We start from the raw sequence: 10,515 nt of genomic DNA on the forward strand, positions 1-10,515 counted from the left end.
CTGCTTAATACAAATTGAAGACATGGTTCTCTTTCTCAAATAGCTCAGAATATCATAAAAAAGTCACATCTGTTACATTACCACCAGTCTCATCAGAAAAGTATACTATTTGGAAAGATGTTAAGTTCATGATGTGATGAGTTTTCTAAAAATTAATATTTTTGTTGAAAGCTCCATTTTTTTATGTCAATAAGTACTTCAGTCGTTTTCATGAAGACAGGCTAATTTTGGTCATTTTTAATGAAAATGTCTATCAAATAACTGTCTGAATATCCATAGTTTGTCAATTGTTTTTAAAGTAAAATGGTGTTCCCTGAGCAAATCAGCCAATTTAGGCCACAACTCAGAGTCACATGAGTGCTTTTCTTTTACTTTTTAAAATTATTTACTGATTGATTTTAGAGAGAGATGATAGGATAGGGGAGAGAGAGAGACAGAGACAGAGAGAGAGAGAGAGAGAGAGAGAGAGAGAGAGAGAGAGAGAGAGAAACATTGACTTGTTGTTCCACTTATTGATGCATTCATTGGTTGATTCTTGTGTGTGCCCTGACTGGGGATAGAACTGGAAACCTTGGTATATTGGGACAGTGCTCTAACCAGCTGAGCTACCCAGCCAGGGCACATGAGTGCTTTCCTTAAAGACAGCTGCTTTTTTTTTTTTTTTTTAATATATTTTATTGATTTTTTACAGAAAGGAAGGGAAAGGGATAGAAAGTTAGAAACAACGATCAGCTGCCTTCTGCACACCTCCCACTGGGGATGTGCCCACAACGCAGGTACATGCCCTTGACTGGAATTGAACCTGGGACCTTTCAGTCTGCAGGCCAACGCTCTATCCACTGAGCCAAACCGGTTAGGGCTAAAGACAGCTTTTGTGTTTCAGTATGACTAGGAAGTGCTTTACAGTTACTTCCCATTTCCTCACACAGGGTATCTGGATATAAGAAAGGTAGCTCAAGAGTTGGTATTTAACAAAACCTATCTTTTTGTTTCCATTAAGGATTTTCTTAAGTGCAACTGGATTTTTTTTTTAATGCTAGTGCACAGAATCCACAGAATCCAGTGACTGCTCATGCAGTTGGGTGCCATTGTCTTGACTAGTACTAAGCAGCTTTGCCCTCCAATTGCTTTTATACTATCAGTTCAAGTGTGAACACAGTGAAAAGACAAACAATGTCTTAGCACAATGAAAAGAATTGTGACCTCACTGCCCTCAGAAAGTGTCCCACGTCCAGTGTCCACAGCCCACAGTGTCCTTTGCTGGTGTAGAGAACTGTTTTAAGCAGGGAGAGCCTGGGGGAGGAGACTGCTTTGGCAAGAGACCAGAGAGCCTGACTTTGTCTGATGGCAACAGAGATGGAGAACCGGGAAGGAAGAGTTGAAGCTTACTGAGGTTTCAGCCTGGTGACTGAGTGTGGCAATACCATTAGTCCAGGTCATGACTGGGGAAAGAGGAATTTATGGTTGAAAGTGATACTGCTGCCACTGAGAGAAAAATCTATCATAATTCTCCCGCTTGGAAAAGAGTGGACTCAAGCTGCGTCTGTGCAGGACCCTAAGATTTGATTTTTTACTAACAATGAGCAGTGGTTTTGGAGGCTCCACACATTCTGTACTGATGCATAAGCCTCTTGTGTCTGTGCTTCCTGTAATAGTACTTTCTCTTCCTGTTTCTAGGAATGGTGCAGAAGCTGGACCAAAAACTTCCAGTGGCCAATGAGTACCTGCTGCTTTCTGGGGGAGTCCGGGAAGGCGTGGTGGACCTGGACTTGGATGAGCTTAATATCTATGCCCGGGGGACTGACTACGATATGGACTTTACCCTTCTGGTGCCAGCCCTTAAGCTGCATGACCGTAATCAGCCTGTGACACTCGATATGCGCCACTCAGCCTTGTGCCACTCTTGGCTGAGCCTCCGGCTCTTTGATGAGGGGACGATCAGTAAATGGAAAGACTGCTGCACCATCGTGGATCACATCAATGGTGCCACCAACTACTTCTTCTCCCCAACCAAAGTGGCCGACTGGTTCTATGACTCCATCAGCATCGTCCTATCAGAGATACAGAAGAAACCCCAGCGAGGGATGCCAAAGGTGGAGAAGGTAGAAAAGAATGGGACCATCATCTCCATCATTCTGGGTGTGGGGAGCAGCCGCATGTTGTACGATATTGTCCCTGTGGTGTCTTTCAAAGGCTGGCCTGCAGTGGCCCAGAGCTGGCTCATGGAGAACCACTTTTGGGATGGGAAGATCACAGAGGAAGAGGTCATCAGTGGGTTTTACTTGGTGCCTGCTTGCTCCTACAAGGGTAAGAAGGACAATGAGTGGCGGCTGTCCTTTGCCAGGAGCGAGGTGCAGCTGAAGAAGTGCATCTCTAGCAGCCTCATGCAGGCCTATCAGGCCTGCAAAGCCATCATCATTAAACTCCTGTCCCGGCCCAAAGCTATTAGCCCCTATCACCTGCGGAGCATGATGCTCTGGGCCTGCGACAGACTTCCTGCCAACTACTTGGCTCAAGAAGACTATGCAGCCCACTTTTTACTGGGCCTCATTGATGACCTGCAGCACTGTCTGGTCAACAAAATGTGTCCCAACTACTTCATCCCTCAGTGCAACATGCTGGAGCACCTGTCGGAGGAGACGGTCATGCTCCAGGCGCGCAAGCTGTCCTCCGTCCGCTCTGACCCTGCAGAGCACTTGCGCACGGCCATCGAGCATGTCAAGGCCGCCAACCGGCTGACGCTGGAGCTGCAGAGGCGGGGGAGCACCACCAGCATCCCCTCCCCACAGTCGGACGGAGGGGACCCCAACCAGCCTGATGACCGTTTGGCCAAAAAACTGCAGCAGCTAGTGACTGAGAACCCGGGGAAGTCCATCTCTGTCTTTATTAACCCTGATGATGTCACAAGGCCCCATTTCAGAATTGATGATAAATTTTTCTGAGCATTTTGCTGCCTTTTGTTTTTCCTGATTCTAAAACTTGCATCATGTGTCTTGTGGTCTGTGCCGCTGTCTTTCCGTTTTCTACACATCCAACCTAGATTGGATCTGTTAGGAACACATTGGAAGTCTCCTGTTTTGCAGGGCGGTGCAGGCTCTGAAACAGTATATTACTATTTCATACGCTGCCTCTGGTTTTGTTTACTGTTCATAGTTCTTGTCACATAGTTCATTTTTGTTTTGTTTTTTAAGGAGAACTTGAGCCATAGACTGAGGTGCCCATGAATTCTCTTGCTTTTTTCTGTTTCATACTTTGTGCAAATTTGTTAATGGGGATAGAGAAACAGACCTCATTCTGACACCTAAGGATTCTATTATTTTTTGTTTCATTTTATTATTATTATTTTTTAATGAGCTGTCTTCACTACAGATATTTGGGAGTCACCTGAACCTGGGAACTACCCAGTATGCTAGCTGGATCGAATTCTTCTGACCAGTGGCCAGAGTAGTTTCCCCTTCCCACCAAACTGTCGACTTTGAAAGTGATAATGCTACAAATTCTGTTTTGGAGCAACTTCATTGAATGTAATCATCCTCAAATCAGAACTTTGGATGGTTTGGAGGGTATGCTTGACAACTTTCCAAACAGAATTAAGGTTCCCAAATGGTAGTTTCAGTATATGTAATTATTTGAAGCCTTATTTAAATCTTATTAAAGAACATACCATTATAATTGTTATTTGCACTAATGAAATCTTTGACATTGTCAGAGTTCCAATGTGTGTGTTTCAATATAAATTGACATCCTCTGTTGAAATGCTATCATACTTTTTTTAATTTAGCCCATTTCTTGCAATCAATGGAATGATTCTTTACATTTCTTTAGTCCTCCTTTAATTATGGGCTTCTGTTTTGCCATCTTTGATATACCTGGTTCCTATCTTACTGAAAGAAGTTTTTAAAGCTTTATACCTGCTGAGTGACTTTATCTGAAGCTGGGTAAAATATATACTTGATAGAATAGGTGTCTTTGTATGTATTTCTTTGGGGGTTATAGAGGTAAGCTTTTTTTGTAAAGTCTTTTTGCTTCTACTGAAAGTTTTGAGGAAAACTGGCAGGAAGAATTTATAATCCCCAAATAGAAGATATCATGCTTGTTCCAAAACAGACTTTGCTATAGAGCAGGAAACAGGACATGTCTGTGGGCACCAGCCCTGGAGTAGAGCTATCCCGTCTTCATGAACAAAGTTTCCTGCCGGGTTTTGGTGCCACAAGGCATTGGCTCCGTTTTTGTATGGACTCATTGCCATTGTGTTTGAGAGGTCAGGGGGCCTGCTGATCTCTCAAAGATGACCATGAGGTCTACTACTGGAAAGGTCAAGCAACATTTTGGTTTTGATCCTGAATGTCCAGACCTACAGGTTTGATTGAAATCAGGCATATGCGGTCCTGGGTTTTTGCATGGGAATTAATGTAATGTTTATAAATGAAAATGAAATCCTTCAACCATCTTAAGTCAAACACACAAAAAAATCATAATAAAAGAAACATACTGGCCTTGGAATTTTGTTGTTGTTGCTATTGTTAGTTTGTAATATGGAAACTATTTTTAAATATATTTTTATTGATTTCAGAAAGGAAGGGAGAGGGAGAGAGAGATAGAAACACCAATGATGAGAGAGAATCATGGATTGGCTACCTCCTGCACTCCTCCTACTAGGGATTGAGCCCACAACATGGGCATGTGCCCTTGACCGGAATCAAAGCTGGGACTCTTCAGTCTGCAGGCCACTGAGCCAAACTAGCTAGGGTTGAAAAATATTTTCTTATTAGTAATCCCAACAGTAATTTTCAGTAAAGTTGGGGCTTACTATTGTCTTTGAGGCCAGATGCTCATGTAAGGAACACCCAGTGTTCTTTCTTCCCTTTCCCTATTTTTTCCTACCAGTACTACCTGTCCTCCACATAACCTGTGTCCTTCTTGGGAAATGACTTTATCCCCGTTCCAGACTCTCCCCTGATTGGTGTAGGCCCATTGACACAACCATTTCCCTGGCCACAGTTATTAGGGATTGGCATGGATTGTAAGCGGCTCCCATCAGGGACATGCTCAGGATCCTAGCTTGGTATGCTGGGCAGAGCATGCATGCTGGACATGGAAGAGGAGGCACCTGGCCTCTGCCACTCTGACAGCTATCCCATAATCATGGCTAGAGCCAGCCTGAGGATGAAGCTGACATTGGATGATTCTACTGAGAGATTGGGCCTGTATTGCGTAACATGAGTCACCAGACTCTGCTCTCCTCCCTCCCAAGTCCGAGATCTCTCTCCCCATTGAACTTTCTGCTTAAATGAGTCAACACTTAGTTCTTTTAGCAGTTTGAATGTGGTTCAATTCATCAAAATTAGTTTAAACTGGTGTACCAAACTATTTCAGTGTATTTAAACTAAGTTGTTGTGTGTGCTCTTTTTCTTTCTGGGGACATATATCAAGGGTATCCATATAGTTTATCTAAAAGCTGGTTTATGCTATCTGATTTCATTAATTCCAAAGAATAGCATAGCCTCTATAACTAATAAATATGTACCTGGTGAAAGTCTGTTAAAGTTTATTATACTTTAACCATTATGCTAGACGTCCTAGGTCCATGGTCAGCAAACCACATGCGGCTCTTTGGCCCCTTGAGTGTGGCTCTTCCACAAAATATCACAGCCTTGAAGAAGTGGCGTTAGAAGAAGTTTAAGTTTAAAAAATTTGGCTCTAAAAAGAAATTTCAATCGTTGTACTGTTGATATTTGGCTCTGTTGACTAATGAGTTTGCCGACCACTGTCCTAGGTTAAAAGAAATGGTTACAAACTGCTGAAGTAGCAAGCATATTCAAAGGCATTGGCTCCCTTTAGTCAAATATAAACTGCTATACCTGTGCTTGGAATTGGCATCTCAAATATGATTAGCAGCATTTACATATTTTAAGTGCTGTGTTTGCAGACAGAATTGATACAGCTGTGATAACCTAGCTTCAGTGATCCTCTTGGCACTTCTTTTCCCTTTGCACCTCTAGTCCTAGTGAAAAATACTGCAGATTCTTGTTAAACTTCATGACAAGTCCAGAGGCCCCTGGGATCTAGTAAATTTTTTTAATCCTCACCTGAGGATATTTTTCCACTGATTTTTTTTTTCTTTCTTTTAGAATGAAAGAGGGAAAGACAGAGAGAAACATTGATGTGAGAGAAACACATCAATCGGTTGTCTCTTGCATGCACCCCTACCAGGGCCTGGGCCAGGAAGGAGCCTGCAACCAAGGTACATGCCCTTAACCGGAATCCAACCCGGGACCCCTCATTCCCAAGGTGATGCTCTATCCACTGAACCAAACAGGTTAGGGAGGATCTAATTTTAAAACTTTTTAAATGCCTGGTACTATAAACCTAAGACTCTTAGGCCAGGCATTGTTGAAGGTAGGTAGAAATAGGATGTAGTGTGATATCTTTCCTTGTCTGAAACTTGGAAAATCATTGAACTACTAACTTTTTCTTCTGAATCCTGGAAGATTGGTTAAAATCTCTTGTTTCAAGTACAATATAAAAAGCCTGAAGGAGTCATGATTTCGGCCTAACTTACAACTGATTTCTTTGGTTGTGGGAATTCACCAGCTGTAACTGAACAGGTTTTCAATCCTCTTGATGAGACCTGGTTTCACATATTTTAAGAGTAGATTATTCTCTGCCTTTCTCATCTGAACTGGAAGATCCAAAGATGCAAGTAAAGACTAGTTTTAGAGTGATGAAGTCAGTCAGGACCAGACATTTAAAAAATAGGATTATCCTCACAATGATTGTACATAATTGCTTTAGAGAAAATGAGAGGCATTTTCTTACATGGCTAATTTTATTTTCAGGTGGAGACGTGAGGAAGCAGGGCCAACAGGCAGCTTCTAGAGCTAGTTGAAGGGTCCTTAGTGATTTCTGCACCACCCTTTACACACACACACTTGCTTTCACATCACTGACTGGAAGCTGCTTTGCAGGGGTGGGGAACATTTGGCCCGTGGGCCATATAATGCCCATGAAATCATTTGGTCTGGCCCTGCCATGGCTTTTAGGGTGGGTTAATTAAATGTTTGACTAGAGCAGGCCAATTTTCAAGCTGATCATTTTGTAGGGCCCTGGAATGATGTTATAAATATCCAAATGGCCCTTGGCAGAAAAAAGTTTCCCCACCCCTGCTGCAGGGTTACTAACACTTCCTGGGAGGATTCTGCCCATTGGCTGGTCACAGCTAAGTGCCGATTATGTGGATCAGATCATTACCTTGCTGAGGAAAATTTCCTGACAAGATCAGCCATGGATGGGATGCTGGGAAGGAAAAGGAAGCTTGTGCTTGGCAGCAGCTGCTGGACTCTGAGGTCAGGCGGCTTCCTGCTGCTCCAGAGCTCCGCCTGGCCCTTGGGGAAATACCTGCATTTTGTTCTGAAAGCTCTCTGCAGAACCTCTTCCTTGGAGCCGTCCAGGGCTGCTGGTGTGGCTGTCTCACTTCCAGCTGGTTCATAGGGGTCCGGGAAAGATTTTTATTGCACACTCCCCATATGCTGACCTGGAGGGTAAAACTTTTTGCATTAAATGAAGCATTAACTACTACTTATACTAAAGGAAGGATGGGCATCACTTCCTGTTACTGTTACTTGGTTAATATCAAGTAAAAAATATTTTTAACTGATTGAATTGATGTAATTAATGCTCCTCTTGGAGGAAAATAGCCAGTTTAAAAAATGTACCTCTTATGCTGTAATTTCCTCAGTAGGTAAACAAAGAATATATGATCCAAACATTGTTTAGAATAAATATTCGCCCATTGGAGAATTATTGGCAACAGGTGTAAAATTCTACCTTTTGTTAATTAGCTGGAAAATAATATTTTTTTACTTTTTAAGAAAACATGCATTTTTATAATTTAACTACAATGATTGTGTTTCTCCATTTTATAGTGATATCTTATTAGAAGTTTATTCAAAAGCATCATGTTTCATAGACCATTTGCTCTATGGCACTGAATTTTATACTAATGTAGTGTGATCCCGGTTTTCTAAGTTTAAGTGGCAGTTTTCAATCTACAACTGGGTCCAGACATTCATTCATCAGCCATCAGAGAGCCCATATGTCTGGGTCTATGTGGTTAAGAATAATACAGAAATTTCAAAAAGTCAAATGTTAATCCCCCATGTAAAAACATGTTGTTCAAAGATCTTTCCAGATATATTGAGCCTTGTTTTGAAATGGCAGTTGAGATGAGAATGTTTGAATTTCTAGACCACTTTTCATTTGTTTTCAGGATAAATTTCTCTTAATGTGACTTGGATAAAGACAGGCATTGCAATGTTGCATCTGCCGTCTTCTGTTCCACCAATTCATCATGGAAGCTAAAGGGGCTAGATGTGGGTAGAGGCTAAAACTTGTTTCTTTGACTTAACATCCTTACCTGTGAAATGCAGAACTGACGTAGCTGCTCACTTCCTTTCTGACTTTCCCAATCTAAGATTGCTTCTTCTGCCAAATAATCTCAATTTTAGATTTATACATTTATCTATTTACATACCTGAAATTAATTAATGACAATTTATGACTTGAAAAATGGGATTTGCAGAGCCAGACTGAGGTGGACAGAAATAGCAGGGAGTGCTCAGCTGGGTGAATTAATGAGAGGATGTTGCTTTTGCTTATTCTCCTCTTCCTCCTCTCACTCCAGGGTGGCATTATTGTTCTAAGAGCTCCCCAAGGCCAATCTCATGGTCAGAGGTACAGATCTTTCTGTGCCCTCTGCACAGCTGCCTTTGTCACATTTTATAAAGCTGTGGCTTACAAAAAAATTTTACTGAAAAATGGAAGCTTTTTTTTTTTTGTCTCTCGGGTCACTAAGTATAGCCTGAGCATTGACCTTACTGAGCTCACACATCAGTTTTGTTCAGTATTTTTTAATACAAAAATTTTGAGAGAAACAAAGCCATTCAGGGATTTGCATGACAAGAAGGTAAGACTATCTTGAGTATATAATCTGCTTAAATTTGGTCTCTACCTACCATGTGCACCTCGTGGTGGAAACCTTTGGGGCAATGTCTCCCATCATAGTCCTGTGACTCTGACAAGTCACAGCAGGACTCCAGCCTGCCAGATCCTTCCTTGCTGTCTTATTGACCTTCCAGTCTTCTTGAGTTTTTTTCTTTTTTCTTTTTTTAATGCTGATAGTGTGGAGTAGAGTCCAAGCAAAGTATAATAGAGAATAGGACAGAGGAACATAGTCCAAGAATGGTTTTCTCATCTTCACTATGAGGTCCCTAATCTAGAAGACCCCTGAACTTTGGCATTGACCGCCTGCTTATTTTCTATTCACTTATATCCAGACTCACTCCTCTATAATGTTTTAACAACAGCTTTGTAGGACATTGAATGGCACCAGGTCATTACATGAAGTTCCCTGTTTGAAAAAATCCTGCCATCTTTTGATAAACACAAAAACCTCATGCTTCAACCTCTCCTAGTAAAATTCTCTGAGATGCCCCTTTTTCATGTTCCTATTATTAGAAAATCACTGTCTTAAGTATTCCTATCAGCTAGCGAAAGATATTTTGACATGCTTTCTAAGGTTTGTCTTATGAAAATTATAGGTACCAGGGTCTGTTTTAAAAATAAATTTACAGACTATGTCAAACTGTACATTCTCCTAAAACACAGTTTTGAAATAACATTCTTCCCATTGAGAATCATTTATCTACATGGAAGGGCAAGTGGATATTAAAGGACTTCTCTCATTTTTCTTCTGCCTAAATTGATTTTATACAAGTACCTGTCTCACAGGAAAGAGTGACTCATATTGAAATGTCTTTATAGCTAGTTGATCCACAGATTTTGTTCAAGTCTTGAATCCCCATAGTGGAGAGGGGCCTCATGGAGTTTTAGCCAAGTGAAATGGAGGTGAATGTGTATGCGGGGGGCAGTAGAGGGCATCAACCCTAGATGCTCAGATGTATATGAGTTCTAACTACACACACACATATGAGCATAGTATGATATTAGATTAGTTCAACAAAATAGGAACCTTTGTCCTGCACTTGTCTTTCAGGGCACTTAATGAATGAATGCAGCTTCAGTTAATGGCCTACCACTATCTAGCCTTGTGACTTGATTCTAGTTACCTTTACATTCTATTTCAGTTTTCTCAGTTGTTATGTGAATGTAATTTGAATAGGTTGGATTTTCATTGTTCACTTTAGGGAATACCATAGTGTTCTGGCCATTGGTCTCCAGATGATGGAGCATCTCTATTTTTATCTACCTTACATGTTAGAATCTCCCATAATAAGTTATTTAAAGAAAATGTCACTAAGTACCACAAAGCATGTGATGAGATGATATCTGAGGGTCTTTAGATTTCTGAAGGGTCAGTAGTTCTAGATAGCAAGTGTTAAAAACAATGTGTTGTGGGATGAAAGAAGAGTGGAAAACATTTCAATACGCAGTTATTCATTCAACAGATGTTTACTGAGCACCCAGATGAAAGAGGAGGACTGTTTTCCAGCCTGG

General features: G+C 41.3%; 1 protein-coding gene across 1 annotated transcript in view; it reads left to right on the forward strand.

Annotated features, from left to right (window-relative positions):
- MB21D2 (Mab-21 domain containing 2) overlaps positions 1 to 4,501 on the forward strand; it is a 120,765-nt gene extending 116,264 nt beyond the window's left edge. Inside the window, exon 2 of the mRNA XM_080655965.1 lies at positions 1,678 to 4,501. Within this exon, the coding sequence (XP_080512091.1) occupies positions 1,678 to 2,942 (1,265 nt within the window). The 3' untranslated portion in view covers positions 2,943 to 4,501. The remainder of the gene's footprint in view (positions 1 to 1,677) is intronic.
- Positions 4,502 to 10,515: the final 6,014 nt, after the last annotated feature.

This window comes from Plecotus auritus, assembly GCF_963455305.1.
Source record: "Plecotus auritus genome assembly, chromosome: 2".
In the NCBI taxonomy this organism is placed as follows: Eukaryota; Metazoa; Chordata; class Mammalia; order Chiroptera; family Vespertilionidae; genus Plecotus; species Plecotus auritus.